Source organism: Malaclemys terrapin, chromosome 2 (assembly GCF_027887155.1).
Source record: "Malaclemys terrapin pileata isolate rMalTer1 chromosome 2, rMalTer1.hap1, whole genome shotgun sequence".
NCBI classification, from domain to species: domain Eukaryota; kingdom Metazoa; phylum Chordata; order Testudines; family Emydidae; genus Malaclemys; species Malaclemys terrapin.
In genome coordinates, this window is record NC_071506.1 from 273,205,858 (window position 1) to 273,229,856 (window position 23,999).

Genomic DNA, 23,999 nt, shown 5'->3' on the forward strand with positions numbered 1-23,999 from the left:
GCCTCACAACTCATATGCTACCACATGGGTCTCTTCACTGGAAATAGCAATTTGTGTGTAATTTTCATTCCCCAGATTGCTGATTCTCTGTCTGGTCTAGTCTGTGTGTACTAAATACATGCATAGTCCATTAATGCCAGCTCACACCTGATCCCAAATCCACTGAAGTCAAGAGTCATGACTTGACTAAAGGGTGTTAGCTCAGGCCCTCATGGTGAAATCCTGGTTCCATTAAAGTCAATGGGAGCTTTGCCAGTGACTTCAGTAGAGCCAAGATTCTACCCCGGTGCTCATAATCTAAAGAATGGAAACATCATCATATAAAATTGCATGAACACACAAATACCACAGTTTGGTTTGGTGTTTTGCAAGAATAGGTGGTGTAGCAAATAAGGGCCAGATTGTGCCCAGCTGTTTCATGAGTGCACTAAGAGGGAGGCAGGATGCAAAGTCTTCTTGTACTACTGCCCTTAGTTCTGTAGCTGGGCACAATTAAAGCCCCTCTCAGGGCCCCTGGAGGTGCTAGCCACTGAAGAGTCAATGGCCCCGTTCTCCCTCCACACCAGCCAGCAGAGTTCAGTCGGACATTACATGAGTGTTTGAGACACCCTATAACATACGTGCTGGAACTACAGGTGCTGCCGCACCCCCGGGTTTGAAGTGGTTTCCATTTTGATTCAATGGCTCTTGGGCTATACAAATTGCTCCCAGCACCCCTCCCCTCTAATGGTGTGAGCTAGCAGGCCCACTCTTTCTGCGAGCCTCCCTGCAGTTTTGGGAGAGGAATTCTCTCAGAGCTCCAACTGGGGCAGTGTGTCTTTTACTGAGATCTTCATGGCTTCTAGCTTTGGTGCTGCTTCGGGTATCCAAAATACAGGCCAAGCAATTGACAGGGGCTCTTTAAGCATATGTTTTCATTAATAAATGTGAAAACATATACAAAGAATTAAAACATAACTTTGCTGTGCATACACTCGTTAAAATGATAAAGACCTTTCCTTTGTTCAACATGTCAGCTGGTTTATTTGATTTCACAGTCATCGTCTAATTCTGAATGGATGTGGAGGAGGTCCTTCAGCAATGCAAGAGTTTCTATAACAACAGAAGCCACTCTGTTAACTGATCTTTTGGGGCCAAGTTAAATCCATTTCTTTTTTTCAAAATGTAAGTGTTTATTCCACTTATTTTTAAGTGGTGCTTTATAACATATGTACAGAGCACCGCTCTCTTGGTAATTGTGGGGTTCTGCATCCTCACTGAGGCAACAACGCAAAACAGATTGATTTTAGCTTCTCAAAGTGTATTATTGGTCTAGTTTTACAAATAATTCTTTAATTTAAGTTCATCAGGTCATTCTTGTCTTCAAAATTAGCTACTTTTGAGTTTGTGCTTTGAATTTGAGGAGGAAAGATTGAGAGGTATTTTTTTTATGAAAAGGAAAGAGAAGGATTCATTCCATGCTGCATGATCAATGAATGCTTCTGTTCTGGACTATGATTTGTTGCACAGCCTATTTGGTGCACTGAAGACATTATTTGCATTTTACTCACTGAAGGAAGGGTCTAGCCCTCTATTTTTTCCCTCTAGAACATTCAAATTCCAAAGTACAGACCTGTAGACTGACTCATGCATCCACGTGATGTCAATATTTCAAATACATGATGAGTACTGTACTTTGTAACAATTTCCAATAGGAAAAAGACAACATTGTGGGAAGGGGTGTGGAAGAAAGCCACAGACATAGCTGTAAGGTAGTATACTCATACTGAAATACATGATGCATATTGATATTAGGATGTTATGATGATCAAATCAGCTGTTAGGTTCAGAGCTGGCTTAAAGTTAGTAATTTCGGGAAGCAATTCTTTTTCTAGAAGATGTGCCTTGCATGATCTTGGGAAGCCTAAAGAAGAGACGGGCACTTTGCTGTGTCTCCCTAAGGCCCTGACTAGGCCAGCCACCAGGCTAGAGAACAGCAGATGGCTGTGTTTATCATATGTCAGACAAAAATAAAAAGTCTGTTCTGATTGGTTCAATGAGCCAAAGTAATTGTTTAATGTACTATATGTTGATTAGCTTGTGCATCTGGTATCTATTTCCATAAGGAACATTTTCAAACAACTTACGGAAATGCAAACTTACCAGACTTAACTTTAAAGCTAGCTTTTTAAAAAAAAACAGAACAGGGAACTGACAGTTAAAGCTCTGAGGGTTTTTTGAGAATTCCAACCCCACAGAGAATTCCAAAGGTTTGGTGGTTTCTCATAAAATATATCTAGAAATTATTTGTATGTACCATAGCTCTTTTCATTATGGCCTTGGTCCAAAGCCCACTGACATCAGTAGAAGATTGCATTGATGTCAACGGGCTTTGGATTATGCATTTAGGTTTGAACCAAGTATGTTCTGTAAGTATTTTCTGAAATCATTCAATTAGAAGTCCAGTAATATATTCTACTGTATCCAGCTTCCGAATCCCTTACATGGAAACTCAGGAAGGCAGGCCAATTTCAAATGGAGCTCGAATCATACCATGATTCCATTCAGATGTAGCATAGCAGGTGCATTTAGCAAAAAGTATGAGTTTGGTAGACTGAAAATTGTTAACTTACTTTCTAAGGGAGTTTTCAGAGGCGAGAAATACCTGGCAAAACATTTTGTCAGGACAAATATTGCACAGAAGTCAATATTAATGGAAAAAATTAGATAACAGCAAACAAAATGAGAAGACTACAATGAAAGAGTATAGAAGAGCTAAAGGTAAGGGATATACCGATCTGCAGAGATACTTACTCAACATATTTATTCCATGATTGAACCTCCGATTGTGCCATGAACACACAGTTGGTTAAAATAGTGCACATAATAAACATACTGAACAATGTAAATATATGAGTTAAGGAAAAACGTGACTGTGTAAAAAGACCTCAGAAAAGGTCCCTAATTTTTTCAAGCACTGCACATTTGATCTGACGATTCATTCATATTTTGTAGCATGCGTAAACATCAACACATAGAAGTTGTGTGCAATTATATATGAAGGAATACCTGGACACCTAATCACAGTAAAATCTTTGGGCTCTATCCTGCTTTATTTCATTACCTACATCTTTTATGCATATTTTGTACAGTAAAATGGATGCCGCGATTGTGCAGCATTCAGTGAATACAACACCCAAAACATATAATCATGTGAAGGTTTGGAGTTTGTGACAGTGTGCTTAGGTGGGAACCTCAGTATGAGAGGAGCATTTATGCATTTTAAACTATAAAAGGGAAACGACTCGTCTGCTAATTCTGTCTCAGTACTTTATGCTGTACCCTGAAACAAAGAAGAAACTATCAGTAGACAATAATATATAGGGAGAGATTGTGTAGGAAAACTGTATGAAAATCATGTATTCATCTTCAGGCTCTTGCTGCCCTCCCTCAAACCTGCCGCCTTCCCGCTCTATTAGTATTGGGTCATCTGAACATGCTTGGCAATGGGGCAAGCTCTAGATCACGTCTTTTCCTTCACTCCAATGGGCTTTGAGTCATGCCCTGGGTGTGGAAGGGTCCTAAAGGCTAGTAGCTGCATGGCAGTACTGTAATTTTGCACATGTACAGGCCCAATTTACAAACATTGTTGCCTCAGTCAGGGCACCAAATATTCTATTAGGAAATGAAGAGCAATATTCAGCCTCAAATATGCATTCTACTCACCTAGATGCAGATTTGAGACCCCAAATATGGAACTAGACATCCTAAATTGAGTTCCCAAGTTTGAAAATTGTGTTTCCTAAATCACTTTCTTTAAAACAAAAGCTGCATGCTGTGAAAAGTACTAAGTGTAATGGGATTCTCATTTGTCCATAAAGGGTCACATTTTACTGATATTATCTATATGTGGGAAGCACAGAAGGCATAGGAAAATGATCTGGCATTTTGTCGATATCCTGGGATACACATAAGAGAAAAAAGAGAATCGGAATGAGATTTCCTTTGTTAATTGAGAAAAGATACACACATTTTCACCTCCCCCTTATCATAGTTCTGTGATCATTTTATGTTATAGAATAGCACTCTCCCATGAGTTTTGAGGGTATGTCTGAAATGTTTGTATCTAAGCTACATGAAAATCAACCTTTTGTGGAACTACAATCTCTGCTGAATACAGAATGGAATGTTTTCTGATCAACTGCATACGCAATGGCAAGATCAAATAGGTAGTAACCGCTCCATGTATTCCCATGTGCAAACTTAGAAACCAGTAATTGCACCCAAAGGGAATAACTCATCCAAACACATTTTCCACTGCAGGGGCCTACGGCTCTTGATGAGCGACTGAAAGAGGGTATCTGGGAGCCAGCCTCATTTTCTTAATTCAGGCGTAGATTGGAGTGTAACGGTTGTGTCTATCTATCAAGTAACTTGATTAGGTTGTTAAATATTTTCAGGTACAAAAAGACTGAGCTTCACCTAGAAAATTGTGGATTACTTTTCAACTATAGTGAAAATTCTATGGGAAAAAAAAATGGAGAGCAAGCGATTTTCAGGCTTTTTCAAACAAGCAAAATCTTCAGTTTAAGCCTAAACCAGGAAAGATTTGCAATCACTCTGTTTCGGCCCCAAAATATATCATATATCCCTTATATACCCATGTAGCCATACTGAGTAAGAAACTGAATCAAGCAACATTCCAGCAATGCCTTTATTAGAGGGAAGGGGCGCTAATCTTCTTGGTTTGAGACTAGCTGGAGCAGTCAAGAGGGCATTCAATTAACACCACAGGAGAAGGCAGCAGCTCTGGTACAAACTACATCTCAGTATGTCGCAAACAAATTGAACCAATGTGACGATGAACATGAAAAGACAACATTTTTCAGTTGTTTATGTACTACTACTAGGAGTCTGAGTAAAAAGCAAGAGGGGCTATATAATTGGCATTACAGAAACCTGCTGAGATGATTGGAATGTTAAAATCACTGGTTATAACCTGTTCAAGAAGGATACAATGGGTAAAAACTGAGGGTGAGGGGTTGCCACTATATATTAAAGATACCATTCCCTGTTTTAGAGTTACAGATTGCTCATAAGAGTAGGGTCTTGAATGCAACTGCATCAATGTGCTAACTGAGAAAGCCCAGAAAGGATACTGGTGAAGGTCTGTTACAGAAAAGGGCTCATTAAGGCATAACAAGAACCAATGCTTAAGCCAGACCAATTCAAATTAGAAATTAGGCACACATTTTTAACAGTGAGGATGATAAACCATTGGAAAAAACTACCAAGAGATGTAATGGATTCTTCATCTCGTAATGTCTTCAAAATGAAGATTGGATGCTTTTCTAGAAAATATGCTTTAGTCCAACACAAGTTATTGGATTCAATACAGGGTAACTGGGGGAAATGTGATGGCCTGGGATATACAGGTCAGACAAGATGATTTAATGGTCTCTTCTGGCCTTAAACATTATGATGTATGAAAAGATGGGGCTGGTAGCGTTGCCTCTTATTAAGGTTGCCATTGTAAAAGCCTGTTTGCAGTTGCTTACAACTGTGCCAAATTTTAACCATCTGAGCTGAAGTGTTTCATGGTATCTGCCTTTTTCCATCCCAGTGAAAATCTGCCCAAATTTGACCCAGTTATAAGCCTTTGGGGGAAAAAAAATCTCACGTCACACATGTTTAGTACAGACTTGGATATTAGCAGCTAAAATCTCCACAGATTCTGTCCCTGGTGAGCCTTCTCAGTCCTCTCACTAACCCATGTGCCAACCAGACAGTGCATTCACAGTGCCCACAGAGTGACTTAGCATGCTCCATCCCCTCACAGCTCCTACATGTAACCAGACTGTACATGCACTACCCCCAAAGAATGATGGAACATATACCACCCCAGGGCCACAGGGGCAAAACTGGACTTTCCCTGTAAGTGCTGCTTCTGGATGTTCCAGGCCAAGGTGGGTCTGGGCACCAGAATTTAGAGCAGGGAGACTCTTTCTCCTGTGCTGTTATTGATCACGTTACTGGCACCCCATCAGTCTGGAGCAGAAAGCCACCTGACTCAAATGCAGAAGGGAAAAGCCCCAAAAGCCCAAAATACCCAAACTAATACTGCTTCTGCCCCTCTCAGACTCTACTGAAGTCCTCTACTTCTTGGCCCCTTCTCCTGACCCCTGCAGAGTTTCTCTTATCTTGCTTCCTCCCCCACTTGATTCCCTCACTGCCTCCCTTTCCCAGGGACTCTGGCATCTTCTTGAAAATTGCTGAGGGTCTCAGTGGGCCACTTAATGATCTTTCCAAATATTGTTTGTACTGTTAGCTAACTATTGTAAAGCACTTTGGATAAAAGCACTATATAAAAAAAAAACTTAACTCAATCATAATTTATCAGTGTGGCTCCAGTAATTAGGTGGGTGGCCCTTCATTCTCTTGTGCGCGGCCGCCCAGGTGCGCACCTTAGAGGGAACTATCCACAGGCCACCTGAACGGACCACAATTTGAGAACCTCTTTCTTAGGGATCTCCCTGCTGCTGGTAGGCCCTATCCCACAGTTCCCCCATAGGAGCCTAAACTAATCTCTGTGGGTCTTTTTACGGACCTTTTCTCAGGGCCTTCCACCGCAGCTTGCCTGCTCTCTGGTCCCTCCCCCAGATGGTGTTCCCAGCTCTATTTAAGCAGTCCTTTCTGATTCTCCACTGCTGGGGTCAATTATTTAAATTAACTCACCCTACCACACTCAGCTGTGATTACTAATTATCTCTGAGTTGCTAGGTCATAGGCAAGGCTGAGCCTAGCTTGCATTTAGAGCCAGCCAGCCCGTGACATACATCCCTCACCCCCTTCTAAAACCTTGCTCTGTCCCACGGCAAGTGTTACCACCTATGCCGGAGACAGCCCCATATTTTTTCCAGCTCTCCCTTCAGGTGGTCAATTTCCATGAGCAATTGCTCCTTTTCTTTCACAGCTTTCTGTCTGGCTTCTTCTGCAGCATCCAGGTCCCCTCAATGTGTCTCAGTCAGGAAAAGCAGGTTTCTAACATCCTCTCCATTCATTGTTGCATTACAGCCCTTCTCACAGACCTTGTTTTTTTCCCCGTCTCTAGAAAAGCCTCCACCACTGACTTCTGGTCTCTTAGGGCTGCCTGTAGAGTTTGCCTCAGGTCACCAGGTTTCCCTTGCAGACTCACCACTTTCAACTCCTGGTCCCCGTGGGTAGCCATAGTCACCAGCATATCCTCTGGTTGTCAAGGGGTAACTAGTCAGCTGTATCAGGCACTTCTTAACCATGGCATCCATCTTCACAGTAATCTCTGTGTTTATGCCCACCTCTACATGGCTTGTGTCAACCTCTGTAATTCTCCCACCCTAATCTCTCTTGCCTTTTCCGTGGGGCTCTCTTGAATAGCTGTACACTTCTTTGTCATCAGTACCACCTCTGGTTCACTTGCCTCTTGGGTATTCAGGCCGTCATATGCATTCGTATCATTCTACACTCCTTTCTTCCATTGCTTACTCAGGTTCCTGCATCTCTTCCTGCAGTAAGCACATTTCCTCTGAGGACAATGCCTTTAGATATGGCCCACTTCTGTACAACCAAAACAGATAACACTTGTCCATGTCCTGGCCTGTGGCTGAGTTTTTCTGGCTTTCCTCACAGTTCAGCCTGGCAAATCGTTTTCCCCCAAACTTACATAGAAGTCTTTCTTAGATGGCCCATACAAAAACCACCATAACATCTCCTCAGACTTACTGGACACAGGGTATTGCAACGTTAATTTTCGCCTTTAAAGTTACTTCTTTAATCTATGATAACTAAAACTGACGTACATGAGAACATCCATTAAGAATTTCCTTTTTCCAATACCACACAAGGGAATGGAGCTACTATGGACATTATCAAAGACAAGATTGAAACAAACCTCTCACGGAATATTGGCGATATTTGTGCATATGTAGTTACACAAACAAACATGTAATAATGGAATTGTGTAGGAGGAGAAGGGTTTGCAAGGAAAGGCAAAAACAGGGCTGTTCATAAGGGTCTTGGATTAGCTTCTGCTTTAAAATGTTGCATAGTGCAGTGCTCTTGGGACCAAGGAAAATAATTTAACCACTTGGGGGAGCGGGGGCTCACATTCAGGGCCTCACTTTGGCAGCACAAGGCAGCTTGAAGGCCAGTTCATCCAACAAACTGAGGTTTCCACATGGACAAGGGAGGTGCTTAGGTGGCATTTCACTTTATTGACAATGAGATTTTTGTCCTATTCATTAAGAAAATAAATATTCAAATATAAAATATTGTTAAAATATTTTGATTTTATACCAGTTTTTATTTTAACTTGAAGATCAACCTATACGTGACCTAGGCACGGTCCATACATTCAAGAAATACTGATAGTGTGTGCTTTGGTTTGTTATAAGTAGACTAGTCTTTGTAGACAGCCCCTTAAACTAATCAGAGTTTGATTTCATTCTATTTCATATGCTACATGACAATAAAGTGCAGTGATTTGCATGAAACTTCACCTGCATCAGCAAACCACCCACTTGGAAGCAAAAATCTGAAAGCCTTTGGACAGTTCTTTAAATGAACCTTAACCACAGAGGATGGTGAAGTTGAGACACAGAAGCACAGAGAGGTCAAGGAATGCCAATGCAATATTAAAATTGAGCAGAGACATAGCAGGAAAATATCAAAATGTAGAGATCAAAGAGAGGGACAGCCAGGAGACCATATACTTACGTTGTAAGGTCATCGGAGAATCTTTTTTTTTATATTTGTAGAGTACCTACCACAATAGGGCCCTGATCCATGACTTGGGCTCTTAAGTGCTACCATGATACAAATAATAAATAAATAAAATAATAATAATAGGATGGCCTAAGGAGCAAAATAGGACACCAGCTTGGAGTGCTAGAGCCAGGACAGTCAAAAGAAAGTCAGAAGAGTCTGGGAGATTGTAGAAAAAGGAATGTGGAAACAGAAATAAGGATCTATGAACACTGCTGATAATTGAGAATGAGTAAGAGGAGCTGTGGACAAAATAGTATGTGATTTTGTAATTTAGACTATTTCATGATGCATATGAACAAGGGAGCTGAATTAAGGTTACAAGAAATCAAACTGTGGTTGGAACTCAGGATCTGACCCATCAACCCCAATGTTGCCAGAAGTGGAGTAGCCAGAAAATTGAGAAAACAAAGGGCAGAAGTCAAAGACAGAGAAGGTGTCTGTAGCTTGTCTTGTGCTTAGCTTGTAAGCTCCTTGGGGCAGGGATGGTTTTTTGTTTGGTGTTTGTACAGTGCCTAGCACAATCGGATCCTGCCATATGGTTGCATCCCTAGGCATTATGAGAATATAAATAGAAAAAAGAGTAATACAGTAACTCCTCACTTAAAGTCATCCCGGTTAACGTTGTTTCGTAGCTGATCAATTAGGGAACATGCTCGTTTAAAGTTGTGTAATGCTCCCTTCTAACGTCGTTTGGCAGCCGCCTGCTTTGTCTACTGCTTGCAAGAAGAGCAGCCCATTGCAGCTAGTGGTGGGGGCTTGGAACCAGGGTGGACTGGCAGCCCACCCAACAGCTCCCCACTCCCCTAAGTTCCCTGTGCAGCAGCTGCCCAGCAGGCTATCAATTGCAGCTGTCCCTCCCCCCACTGCCATGTGCTGCTCCTGCCCTCTGCCTTGGACCTGCTCCCCGAGACTCCTGCTTGCTGTGCGGGGGCGAGGGAAGGAAGAGAGGGGCTAATGTCAGGGTGTCCCCCTTGCCCTCCCCCTGCTCCCTGCTTACCCCATCTTCCATAGAGCGGGGGAGGGGGACAGCAGGGCTCAGGACGGAGGGAGCAGTGTACTTAAAGGGGAAATGCACATATCTCCCGCCATTCCTGCTGCCTGGTACAGTGAGTTAAGCCTTGAGGGCTCGGCCAATTGCTAGTTCATCATTTAGCAGTAAGGGAAATATCCCACCCTCTGACTCCTCCACCTCAACCAAGCTTCACAATCATCATCACTGTGTACCAGTATTAAATTGTTTGTTTAAAACTTACACTGTGTATGTGTATATATAGTTTTATGTCTGGTGAAAAAAATTCCCCTGGAACCTAACCCCCTCATTTACATTAATTCTTATGGAGAAACTGGATTCGCTTAACATCGTTTCGCTTAAAGTCGCATTTTTCAGGAACATAACTACAACGTTAAGTGAGGAGTTACTGTAATAGTGTAGAGTCAAAGGGTATTCTTGCAACTTCACATAGAAAGAGGGGATGACTTTACTCCAGAGACAGTGCTGATCTATGTTCCTGAAGCTTTGACTGGGCATTTGGCCTGAGACTTGAGATGCTGTCAGTAATCTTAGTGATGATTGCCTTGGCACATTAGAGGTCGATACCTGCTCCAAGTCCTTTGAGACAGTGCTTGACTTAGCAACCTGCACCTAATACATGCTGTTTCAGGGATACACGCTGATATTTCAAGCATTCTAAAGCTTCAACCTCCAACCTGGGTGGAGGAGCTGAGCGCTTCTTCAGAACTCTGTTACAAGTCCAAACCGAAGAAACAAAAACACTTGTCTTTGTTTCAGGATTTACTCACAGAGGCAGGTGGAAGAGATGAAAGGAAGAAAGTCTGATGAAATCTTAGCTTGGAAAAAAAAAAAAAGCTTGAATCAACTGGGCCATGGACCCTACCGAAAGCTCTAAGACAACAAGCACATCTGTGTGTAATGACAAAAGGAAGCAGCAGTTTGAGATGCTTCCTATCAGCAGTGAGAAAGGAACTGTGTGTAGCGGTTTTAGGAGCTGCTACATCCACCTGAGCAGAGTTGGGTACATACCACCTACTGCCAAGGTGGTTTAAGAGATTTACAATTGTAAAGCTTGGAGAATTCCACCAGTCAGGTCCTGGACACTCAGAGAGATGGGACTCAGTTGCAATATTTAGCTTTGGAAGAATATTATGTGGTACCATTGTCTGGGCTGTTTGTACAGAATACAATTTGTTTAATGAGAGTTTAATAATATTAGCTGACAATTAAATAATGACTTCAGCTGGGATGGGAATATCTTGTAGTCGTGTGAAGAAAAGGCTGAGTATAGCATCCGATATCAGTAGGGTGTGTGAAATTAGTAGGGTAATGAAGGCCAGAGTTTCAAGTGTGTTCAGCCCTCACAATTGAGGTCAGGTTTTCAAAAGAGCTCTACTCCCACTTCAGCCCCAGACTGAAGGGGCAAGAATTTCAAAAGTGCTCGAGCTGCGTGCTGAGCACATCTGAAAATCTGGCCATTCCATTCAGGTGCCCAAATGGGAGCTGTTGGGTGCTGAACGCTTTTGAAAACCTGGCCTTAGGGGCTGATCCTGCTTCCACTGAGTCAAAGGCGTATCACAGACAAACAGTCACTAAAACAGACAGTAGGATACAACTCTCTATACCAAAAGGCCAAATTCAACAAAAGTTTGCTGGCTTCCACTCAAGTCCCTTAAAGTTAGCTTGTGTGAAGATACATAAACCAGAACCCAAATATATGTTCATGCGGAACCAATCCCTTAGTCAGACTTATTGTTGGCTGGTGCTTGAAGTAAAGATATATTCCCCAGGAAAACAATTAATGTACAGTTAAGATGACTGTGTCTTCATAAATTATTCACAATATGAACACTGAAAATTTGCAGATGACACCAACCTGGGAGGAGTTGCAAGCACTTTGGAGGATAGGATTAGAATGCAAAACAAACACGGACAAATTGGAGAATTGGTCTGAAATCAAAAATTTAGTGAAGTTAAGTGTAGTGCTTTGCACTTAGAAAGGAAAAATCAAATGCACAACTGCAAAATTGGCTAGGACCGGTGGTAGCACTGCTGAAAATGATTTGGGGTTTTAGTGGATCACAGATTGAATAAGAACCATCAATATGATGCTGTTGTGAAAAAGCTGCAAAACTGGGGTGTATTAACAGAATTATTATGCGTAAGACATGCAAGTTAACTGTCCTGTTCTACTCGGTACTGATGAGGTCTCAGCTGGAGTACTGTGTCCATTTCTGGGTGTCACACTTTAGGAAAGATGTGGACAAATTGGAGGGAGTCCAGAGAAAAGCAACAAATATTATAAAAGGTTTAGCAAACCTGACCGATGAGGAAAGGTTAAAAATCTGAGCATATTTGGTCTTGAGAAAAGACAACAAGGGGGAAACCGCTAGGTTTTCAGATACGTTAAGGGCTGTTATAAAGAGGACAGAGATCAATACTTTTCCATGTCCACTAAAGGTACAACAAGTAGTAAGGGGCTCAATCTGCAGCAAGGGAGATTTAGGTTTGATATTAGGGAAAATTTTCCAACTATAATGGTAGTTAAACTCTGGATTATGTTTCCAAAGGAATCCCCGTCATTGGAGGTTTTTAAGAATGGGTTAGACAGACAGCTGTTAGGAATGATCTAGGTTTACTGGGTCTGCCTCAGTGTAGGGGGCTAGACTTGATGACCTCTCAAGGTCCCTTCCAACTCTACATTTCTATGATTTCAGTGTTAAATAGCCAAGAATACTCAATTCACATTCCAGCTCTAAATATAGTTCTGCCCAATCTCCTCCATATCATTTAATAAACAAAGAATGTTTAGAGAGAGACCTTGCTAATATAAAAAAGTAACAACCCTAGAACACAAGGTATTGTCAAGCAGTTAACCATCAACTACTAACCAGGCCCAAACCTGCTTAGTTTTGAGAATTAGGAAAGATCAGGCCTATTCCGATCAGTGATACCATCTGTTGTTAAGTATCTATCTGCTAGCCCTACAATTATTACTTACTCTGACTCCTATAATTTATTCATTCAAGAACATGTATTTACACTTTCAGAATCACAAAAGGTGTTGAGCAGTGCTCGTCCCCAATGAAAGATCCCAGGGTGTGATACTCAGAAAGATCTCCAAGTCTGAAAAATTGTCTGGTTGACTCATGTTTCACCTGTCACTCCTGGTCTCTCCCAAGATATACCAATAGAAATAAGCAGAAAGAGACATTTACAATACAGGAGAGAGATCTGTTTAAGGTACTTGATAACTACTGGTGCACATCACAGGGATTAGAGACTCCGATGGAATGAGCTAAAACAGTTCACCACCTTATGGAATTTATGCCAACTTTTTAAAACTTGGATCCATAAAGTTAGTCATCTATATCCATATATTGGCTCCTTAAGGAAAGCAGCCTGATTTTCAAAAGCGCTGACCATGAGCAACTGGCACTGAAGTCAAGTGCTCAGCACCTTTGAAGACTACGCTGTTTTTATTTAGGTGCCTTAAACATGGATGAAGAACAGGTACCTAGCTTTAGGCATCCAAATTTGAGAGTCTAAGAACTTTTTTTATTATTAATCCAAATTTTGTTGGACTGCCATTTTGCACTAGTCCCCTCTATTCTTTGGCAAGTTAGAACTACTGATTGTCCCAAACAAAAGCCCCAGGCCAATCTTCTCAGTCCTTGAGCTCTGGATCTGAACTCAAACTTCACTTCTCAGCTACCCACTCTTTTACTGTCACGGGCAGAACCCAAAAGGCAAACCAATCTCTCTCTCTGCATATATCGATTTGAAATCACCTGGAGAAAGTATCAAAGGTAGGCACCTGTCACCAAGAATGGGAGCCAAGGCCACTGCAGCTGACTGCCGAAGTGGTGAGATTCCCTAGACCAAATGCCAGAACCATCAACACATATGCCAGGGCCAGGGCCTAACAATTCAAGCAACCCACTGAACTGAAGGGAAGGGGTAAGTATTGAAAAGGATACAGTAGATCTGAAGAGCTAGAGTTACCCAGAAGCTACAACAATCAGGAAGTTATCTGCAATGCTGGAATTTATACCCACCGAGGGATGGCGCACAATGGACATTAGGGGATGTGGCTTGTGTTCTACCCATTACCACGTCCCTCCAGGGTCAAAGTTCTATGAGCTGTGAGAGTTCCACTGGTATCATACTAGTAAGCTAGCACAAAATAAGAATACAGGTGCATGGTGTTTTTAGAGAACTGAATTTATTGTGCCCCTTTGAACTGTCCTCTTCCCACGAATCAATCTTCTCTTGGGACCTATTATAACATTCCAAATTGCTGAACAGGTTCAAATGGCCTTATATATCTGCCAGAGACATGTTTCCTGTCCCCTGCCTTAATGCAGAATTTCCTCATAAAAATAGAGCTGCCCATGGATGAGGACAAACAAGATTCAGTCTTGAGCTTGTGACTGTGGAAACTGTCTACTCAGGAGGGCAATAATCTCCACCATTACTGACTTCCAACAAGAGTAGTGACAGGAGACTGGTACTATCTGGGAGAAAGTTGGCACCAGCAAGAAAAGTGATGAGGCAGGGGCACCATCTATGTGCACCTCCCCTGCCTGTCCTGATGGGAAAAAAAATGCACTGCCACAATATCTTGTATCATGACAGGAGCTGGGAACTGATGTATCATTTAAAAGCAGAAATGGCCCTTTTATCTCCCCAAACACATTAGAGGTGACTTTGGTGTCCCTCATTTAGGAGTGGGGCCAGACTTGTCTCCCTTCAAGATATGATCTAGCCTCAGTGCCACTAGGTTGGAAGTGGAAGCTGGGCCTTCCTCCCCAACACCACTCTTATAGAAGGAGGAAGAGAAGAAGACAGCTCCATCTCCTTGCAGACTAATCCTGGTATGGGAAGAAGGGCCCCTGGAGTAGGCCCACCTCACCCCAAAGACAACCTCTTCCTCCAAATGGCATTTGAAATATATTCCTACCTTTTGAGAATGTACATAAGCCTGATGTTCTCAAGAATATGGCCGCATCAAATAATGGATTTGAATCTGAATGCATTACATGGATGAGAAGATAAAAAAAACAGCCCTAAAACACATTAATAATGCAAATTACTTCAATTAACAAAGTGTTATCAAATCCTATGGATTTTTTTTCTTAGTAGAACATCTTTCTAAATAGCCAGATTGTCAAAGATAAATTGGACTAGTGAGGTTGTATAGGTCCCTGAAAAATTAGGTCCTCTCTCTATGGAAATCCCAGAGGAGAAGCTGTAGATAAATCTGCTTCATCCAAGAACCTCGGGCTCTTCATTCTGTTTGGAAGAGGATTCGTCCTTCAGCCTCCTGTGCCATTCTCTTCCACTTGCACTATATGTTCAATAATTGGAAATGGAGAGATGGTATGTACTAAACAAGTTGCTTCAGACACTTTTGTGACAGTGGACGATATTTGCTAACACTTCTGGTTTTCCCCTTACAGGAAGGAAGGTTGCTTAATACTCTCATGCAAGGCAAGAGATGCAGCTCCTGAGTTTATGTCAATGATAGTATCTGCTCGATTACTTGCCAATTGAGGCTCCATTCTGCTTGGAATATTGACTTCCTGTTCAGCCAGTTGCCCTTTGTATTTTGAGTTCTCTTGATGTGAATAGCATTTATCGACTGAAAACGGTGTGCCGCTTAATGTAGGAACCCTACTGCCATCCTAGTGAGACTGGATGTCTTCCTTCCTTCCGCTTGTTGATGTATGAGACAGCTATTACTAAGGTGCAAATGAGGTGTTTCTGGAACTAAAATGTTGTTAGCTTTATGGCCTTTCACTCCCAAAAAATCATGCTCCTGTTCTGACCATATTTCTTGTTCTGATATGTCTCTGAAGTGTACACCCCAGGCTCTCATTGCTTTGACTCCTGAAGGTACTGAGACAGGCTCTTCTTGCATTCTTATTTGAGTCACCACCACTTCAGGCAACTTCTGACCAGGGGCATATTTCTGCCCTCTGCAATACATACACAATCTCTACTGGTTTCACTTGGGGTTGCATGGTTTTGTGAGAGTGCAGAATGGGTACCCAGACGTATAACTGAGAGTTGTGCATTTATGCTTTCTGTTAACAGATTGTAGTTATCAAATTCTTCTCTCAGACCAATGCAATTCCACTGATCTTGACTGACTTCAGCAAAGTTGCACTAATGTACCTGTTGTAATGCCCCCAGTTTCCAGCAGCAAGTGTTGAACTGTTCTCGGGTGAAGCTTGAGCCATAATGAAATGTCTCTGCACAACCCCATGGTTCTTAGTAATTTGGGGAATGTCTTGGATGGTATTATATGTTCATTTTTAAGTTGAACTATTGTCATCTGAACCTTCACATTTATTTTCTCTGGGAGCAACATAGACTTAAGAGCATGAACTAATTCTTCCACTGGATAATGTATCCATTTAAAGGGAATTTGCTGAATTTGATAATAAATCAATAATTCTGTGATATCTCCTTAATGCCTGTTATTACTCTTTTGTATTTATGGACACTTCTCCTAAGGAATAGGCTCATACTAAAATGTCATCTAGCCATTTTAGCAATGTGTGGATTCTCTGAGCTCTCAGTATGGCTATCAATACTGGAACCTTTGTGCAGACCTTGGGAGAAGCTGATAAAGCAAACAGAAGGCAGTGGTATTGATAATAGATGCTCATATAAACAAAACAGAGGAATCTTTTACCACATAGGTGAATGGGTGTTTGTAAATATGTTTCAGCTAAGTCCAATCTCCTAGATAGATGGATAAAATGGATTATAATGTTTTCAAGACTGTACATTTGTTAAATTTCTTCAGGACTAGAGCTGAATGAAAATTGAAATTTCCATCCCACATAAAGTGATTGAAGAGTGGGAGTTGTGTTATTTGGAATACAAATGAAGTTATGGTGGAACCGAGTAGAGGATCCAGTTCAAGTGGATGGTACAGTGCACATGTCAACCAGTCCCATTTACTTTCAAACTGATTAAAATGAATTATTTTTGTCTGGGTGAATTTCACCCAGACTCAACATGCCAGCACAAGGCCTATACACTACTCTGAGGGCTTAAATGGGACCTTTGAGGTGCACAGACTTTGTGCTGGCTCTCTGCACAAGGGCAAATTTCACTCTTAGAGATTAAATATCCCATTTGTGTCTCAGAAAGCTTCAAACTATTGGACCCAGTGTTGTTGCTAATGATGTTTATGGCAAAACTCTCATGGACTTAAATGAGAAAAGGATCTGGGCCCACACTTTTAAAATATTATACTATCCAGATCTTTAACTTTTAAAGTGTCAGATAAAATAATTTTTATAATTATTGTCATAAATGAATACTTAAGCATTACACTGTTGTTTTTTGCTAAGACATAATAGCATATTTTTTCAGTTACATAGACAGATGTTGGGCCAGGGCCTCAGATGGGGATATGCCCTTGACTTCAACAGAGCTACACTAATTTACACCAGCTGAAGATCTGGCCCATGACGTACATTTTTAACAAGCTGGGTCTTGGATTATTGAGTTCAAGTGTTTAATTTTTTAAATAATCATTTTCATAGATTCCAAGACCAGAAGGGAACATTGTGATCATCTAGTCTGACTTCCTGTATAGCACAAGCCATAGAACTTGCCCCAAATAATTCCCAAAGCAGATCTTTTAGAAAAAGCATCCAATCTTAATTTAAAAAATTGTTAGTGATGGAGAATCCAACATGATCCTTGGTAAATTGTTCAGCATTAACACGGCAGAGCAATTTTCTTTGTTTAGATTATTTAACTTGCAAGAATTCAGATGTATGCTTGTCTCCTCCCTCAGGGCGACAGCAGCTCACCTCATTTAAGCGGTATTGTAATTCACATTCTACGAATTCTGAATATCTGTGTGGGTGAGGTTCTAAATTCTGTATCTTGTCATCAGTGAAATGACTAGGAGGTTATGGGGAAAGACCTAAAGAACTATTCATCACTGAGTGCAGGCTCGTACCTCTTAAGGATTACTCTGCATTGGGACATGTAAGGGTGCAATCACACCATCCCCAGCAACAGCACCCACCTTTCCTTCCGAAAGTGCATTGTGCCTTTCTTTCCATGATTTGCTGGCCAATATAGATTTGGGGAGGAGACAATGATCCTGCCTTCTCTTTACCTACTGTGGGACGTCTAGTGCCAGCAGTAGTGTTAGCCCCACACAGTTTTCTATTCACTCAGCCACAAGGACAGCCCATGACGATGGATCAGTGCTGAAGGAGGTATGCATGCATCCCAGGAGAGAATTATCAGATGTGTGAACTTTGCTTCGGACTGGGGAAGGGGACAGATGAAATTTATTCTGGTTAGCTTCCCCTGATGTATCTCAGCAAATTTCCTCCACTGACTCCCTCTCTTACTAACTCTGGGCCAAACCTTGCTCAACTTTATTCACACAAGCAGTCTCATCTACATCAATGGGGCTGTTTGTGTGAGTAAGACAAGCTCTGTATTTCCCATAAAAGCCATTTTACACATCTTATTTAGGAAAAAATCCAACACATTTCTAGTTACGTCTGTAGTAAATGAAATTAAATATCCAGCTTTCAAACAGTTTGATAAAACCAAATCTCCTCATACCCACATCCGCTTGTATCAGATAACATCAGAAGGTGGGAAGCCACCTGAAAGGATATGAATGTACCAAAATTTTAATTGCTGCTCTTCTGACTGGATGGAAAGGACTAAGTATATACAAGGCAGGAGTGGCACTAAATCGAAAGATTGTCTTCCCTTTGTTCAGTACTATAAATGTCTGGAAAACAAAATGGAAAATTAAATGAGAACATTTAGTGTTTGCATTTATACATCAGGGTCCTCTCACCCAGTTCCCAACTGCAGATTCCCTCTCATCCCAGTGCCCTTAATTCCCTTCCCAGATTCTTCCAGTTGTGAATTTCCATTCACCCAATGGACAGTTCCCCAGAAGACCTTCCCAAATGCAGAGTCTTTGCCCGCCTCAGGAAAAATGCCCCAAACTTCCCTCCATAACTCCCTCTGAGCTGCAAATTCCTTCCTATGCAGATTCCTCTGAAACCCTGCATCACACGCACTGGTGTTTGAACACTGCATTTATTCCAAAGTGTGTGGTAACTGATTACCTTGTTATGGTGAGTTAGGATGCTCAGCACCTTGTAGGACTAGGCCATGAGAATCCCATCCTGTAGCATGGCCTGCTCTCGAGAGCCATATCAACCCAACAAACTCACATGCTCCAGGACAGTTCAGGGTGTTTTCTTAATGATGACAAATTGATCTGCCTGAACTATGATGGATATGCTCACGCATAATAATTATCTTCTTCCCCTTATCTCATCAGCTGGGGTCGGCTCATCGTTAGCACTAAGCAGGGCCGGCTCCAGGCACCAGCCCAGCAAGCAGGTGCTTGGGGTGGCCAACGGAGAGGCACGTCCGGCTCTTCGGCAGCAAGTCCCTCACTCCCTCTTGGAGCAAAGGACCAGCTGCCGAATTGCCGCCGAAGACTGAAGCGGCGGCGGTAGAGCTGCCGCAGATCGCGATCCGGCTTTTTTGTTTGTTTGTTTTGTTTTTTGCTGCTTGGAGTGGCAAAAACCCTGGAGCCGGCCCTCGCACTAAGGACTGCCTGCTTTCCATCTTCTTTGATACAGTCTATTCATTGCTTCCTCAGCTTTCCTCCGAGTCTCTCCTATCACCCTCTCTTCCCATGATATTTTCACCAGGTCTTCTTCATTCATCCTCTGCATGTGTCCAAATCCATAGAGTTGCAATTCTTGGATTTTGTCAGCCACATTACAACTTTGATTTCCATCCTAATACTTGCATTTCGAATTATGTCTTTGCACCATAAGAGGAGTTTCACAAAGACATCTCGTCTCAAATATCTCTAATCATCAAACTTGCCGGCTTTTTTGCCACCCATGCTTCTGCACTATACAGCATTGTGGGGTGCACCACTGTTCTGTACAGTTGGGGCTTTAGTCTCAGTGGCATAGGCTTGTCATACACAACCCCGGTGATGTTATTCTATGCTCTTCCAACACTCCCCAATCTCGATTATATCTCACATTCAAACTTGCCATCTTCCCATGAACAGAAGTACTTGAACTGGTCAGTCTGGTTTAGTCTGACTCCATTAATCTCTACGTCCAGTTTCCCAGTGGCAACTCCACTGACCCACATGACCTCGATCTTAGTCATGTTCATTTTCATCTGATGCCATTTTAGCTAGCCATACCACTGGTTTACTATTTCTTCTAGATCTTCCATTTGAGGATGCACTAGTTGGTATGTCACCTGCATGCAGGAGCTGGTTCATGCATAATACCCTCCACTAATTCCTTCTTTCATTCACCAAGTGCAGATTCCTGGCAAATTCACACATAGGATGAGCACCTCACTGCCAGCACTATCTGACCCTATAGCCAACGTAGCTGGGACTAAAAGGTTCAGCCCAAGGTCACCCCAAGCAAAAGGGATCCTCAAATGGCAGAAAATTAGTGCAGAACCTCTTATGCTGCTCTACCTTCCTGCTGCCAGCATAGCGTGGGACTGAAAACAGCTAGGCAGACAATAAAATGCCCTAACTGTGCACAGAGAGACTGACCTGCACATGGTGTCAACAAGATCAGGGCAGTTCAGATGTGAGCTTTAAGCAATTTTGGGACTCACCCATCCAGAATCTGGCTTTCAAGACTAAAATACTACATCTGTGTCCTGTTGTTTCTGCCTGGGCACACTGTATTTAAATAGCCACAGATTATTATAGATTGATTCCAGACATCTCAGATAAATAATCTACTTCTGTGTCTATTTAACTTTTGTTACTTTGTCTATATAAATTTGTACAACACATGAACAAAAATGCCAGTGATTACATCATGGAAACATACAGTAATTTTACATACTGGTTTATGGGAGAAACTAGTCTAGAGGAATACATCAAAAAATTGAAAGTTCTCAGAATGCATGTTTGTGGGTGTTATTTTCTCATCCATGTTATAACATGTTTGAAGTACAGGAAAGCAAGTTGTAGTAAGCAAGTTATACAGTCATGCTGCCAACAGTCTTTTGAGGGAGCTGTTCGTACCCTAGTGGCTCTGGTCCAGCCCACATGATTCTCACCAGGTGATATTCACTCCAGGATGAAATTCACCCTAGTGCAGAGGGCCAGTACACTGCACCAGTTAAATCCTACCATAAGCCCTATTTTGACATCTTAAACGGGAGTGAAATGGTGCCTCGGCTTTTGCTGTCCCTCTGCAGAAAAAATAATTTCACTCTTCAGGAATTATTTGTATATATATATATATATATATATATATATATATATATATATATATATATATATATATATATATATAGACACACACACACACACACACACCTCTTATGCGATGTAGGCAATATTCCCTCCCGTGCAGAAGGCCAGCAAAAGGCCCAAGGAACCACATAAACCCTTAACAAGAAGGGCTAAGGTTAGGCTTAGGGTGACCAGATGTTCCATTTTTAAAGGGACAGTCCCGTTTTTCGGGACTTTTTCTTATATAGACACCTATTACCCTCTATCCCCGTCTCGTTTTTTCACAGTTGCTATCTGATCACCCTAGTTAGGCTTAATAATGCACAGGACCTTGGTCCTGGCATGAATTTCAGGCAAAGAGAGGAAGGTACAGTAGATGGAACCCACAATTTCATTTAACTCATCTAATGTTCTGTTCTCACGTAACAATATATATTCATACTCAATGTTACTTGAGCTAAGCTTTTATTCCACTATGCCCCTCTGTTTAGTTCTTTGGAGGAAGTTCTGCCCACATTAGCTCTCCAATCCTTAAACCAGAAGAAACCATTTTTACTGAACAAGGAAAGACAAAACCAGAGTCCCCGCATAAAATATCTCCCATCTTAGAAAGCAAACATAAAACAACACACGCTTCTGAAGGCTCTAACCTTGTGGTCACTGTAGTAAGGGTCGAGATCCTCCAGTGGTTCCCCAATGAGCTCTGGAGGAAGAGTCCCATAGATACCAGGCAACTTTTTGCAAGCTTGTAAGTCAAACTGAGGCCGAGGCTTTTCTTCATCATCTGTCTGATCTCTGTACTCCTGCTTAGCATTCCTTGCAAGTTTCTCTGCAATTCGCTTCTCAATAGCAGCCAAGGATTCAAGCGTGAACCGGTGGAAGCTATTAGAACCCGGTTGTAACAAGAAGTCAGCCATCTTTTCATCCTGCTTCTTCTGTACTGGTCATTTCTCCAAGTAGGGGAAACAACTAAAACAAAAGGGATCAAGGTAAGTGACTACAGAATTGGCAAGCCAGCAAACAGAACAATGCATGAGTTAGCAATAATCGGGTAACCTTTTGCCCAATTGTATGTGGCCAATAAAACACTAGGGAAAATAAAACTAATTGGAAAAGTAATTCAAATGAGGAGTTGTCTGAGTGATCAAATCTGAATAGATTTTATAGATTGAAGGTAGAATTTTGAAAAGCACCTAAATCCCATTTTCAAAAGTGCTTTAATGTACTTAGGCACTTAAGTCTGATTGAAAGTCATTGGGATTGAGACTCTTGAGTCACTTAAGGGCATTTGAAAATCTCCACCTTAAGCTTCCGTAATATTTTCTTACATCACTTATTATTCTTACATCACTTGCAGGGTCAGGAAGGGGCATTTTCCACATTCATATCAGTGCCCTAAACAGCTACAAGTTTTCTCCTGCTTTACATCCCACCACTCTAGAAAAGTGGAGGAACAAATGTTCAGATAAGCATAAAGTAAGTCACCTAAATCCATATTTGGACACCTGAATAAAAGTGGTCTGATTTTCACACATGCTGAGCAATCAACACTTCCAATTCAGCACCTCTCAAAATCAGCCCACTACTATTTAGTTATCTAAATACAGATTGATTAAAAAGTCTAACTTTTGGCACCCAAGATTAAACATCTTGCCCTGAGTATGCTTCCTCGTCAACATTCCCAACTCCTGCTAGAATGGAAAATAAGTGACTGGAACTGTGAATTCTTGCATCTATATTAACTTACAGGAATAAAGTGCAAATACAAAATCACACCAGAGGAGTGGGTGGGTCAGCTTTTGTGGCCTGCATCATGCGAGAGGTCAGACTAGATGATCATAATAGTCCCTTCTAACCTTAGAGTCTATGAATAATGGACTTACAGATCTTCCCTAAAAGACACACTGATAGCTGTTAAAATTAATATAAAAATACATTATTATTATTATTAAGAAAACTGGGGTGAACTCATCCCAATGTCAAGAGCCTGCACAATATCTATGCACCGTTTAAGTCCCATTGAAGCCCTATTTTGAAGTCTTCTGTGGGACCTAAACAGCACAGAGGCCTTGAGCTGGTCCCCTACACAAGGGTGGGCTGAGAATTTTTTTGCCAGCAAGAGTAATCTGCATTCTCTAATATGTGTCAATAAAACACATATTACATGAGAAATGACGAGGCTTTTTATCCCACAGCAGCAAGACCACACTTACGGTACTAAATTAAAATCTAACTCGGTGACAAATAAAATCACTATTGCTTTGGCCTGCTGATGCAGGACACGTGTTTTGTTCAGCTACTGTTATTTTTCTCTGCTTTCAAATATTATTTGTCTACTTGAACTGGATACGTCCTGATAGTTTGCTTCTATTAAGCTCTGTGATGACAGCATTTTTTGTTAGCAAACAAACCTTTAACTGGACCCTGTATGACAAAGAGCATATTTATTGACTCCATTTATTTGAGGAAAGGAGTCTTTCAAATAGCTATTGTTTTTCCTGTTCTGACTTTGTTTTAAGATGAATTCATTAGATTGTCATTGATCATGACATATCATAGGGGAATGACTTGCATTATCCTGTACAACATACTTCACATTGCTGCCGGTCTGAACAGCTAGGGTTCAGATGAATTAGTATACGGTCTTGGGGTCAGATAATCTGCACACTCTTCTTCAGTTATATCTTCCCTTAAATTCCCCAACTTGTTCCCCTCCTTATATCCCCATTGTCATGAAAAAACAGGAAATTACAAAAGCCTTTCAACAAACCAGAAATGAGTTTTCTTACACTCTCACTGTTCTCTGACTCAACACCACAACTGCAAATGGCATTTTCATTCCCATAAATAACACCAGCAGATATGGGCCAGCTAATCCTCTTGTTGTCCTTATAA

The 23,999-nt window shown here is 41.5% G+C and overlaps 1 protein-coding gene across 1 annotated transcript in view; it reads right to left on the reverse strand.

Annotated features, from left to right (window-relative positions):
- LOC128833201 (sodium channel protein type 5 subunit alpha-like) overlaps positions 1 to 23,999 on the reverse strand; it is a 327,478-nt gene that overhangs the window by 248,458 nt on the left and 55,021 nt on the right. Inside the window, exons 2-4 of the mRNA XM_054021226.1 lie at positions 21,755 to 22,073; positions 18,461 to 18,581; positions 2,794 to 2,881 (exon numbers count right to left, since the gene is read on the reverse strand). Coding sequence (XP_053877201.1) covers positions 2,794 to 2,881; positions 18,461 to 18,581; positions 21,755 to 22,021 — 476 coding nt within the window. The 5' untranslated portion in view covers positions 22,022 to 22,073. The remainder of the gene's footprint in view (positions 1 to 2,793; positions 2,882 to 18,460; positions 18,582 to 21,754; positions 22,074 to 23,999) is intronic.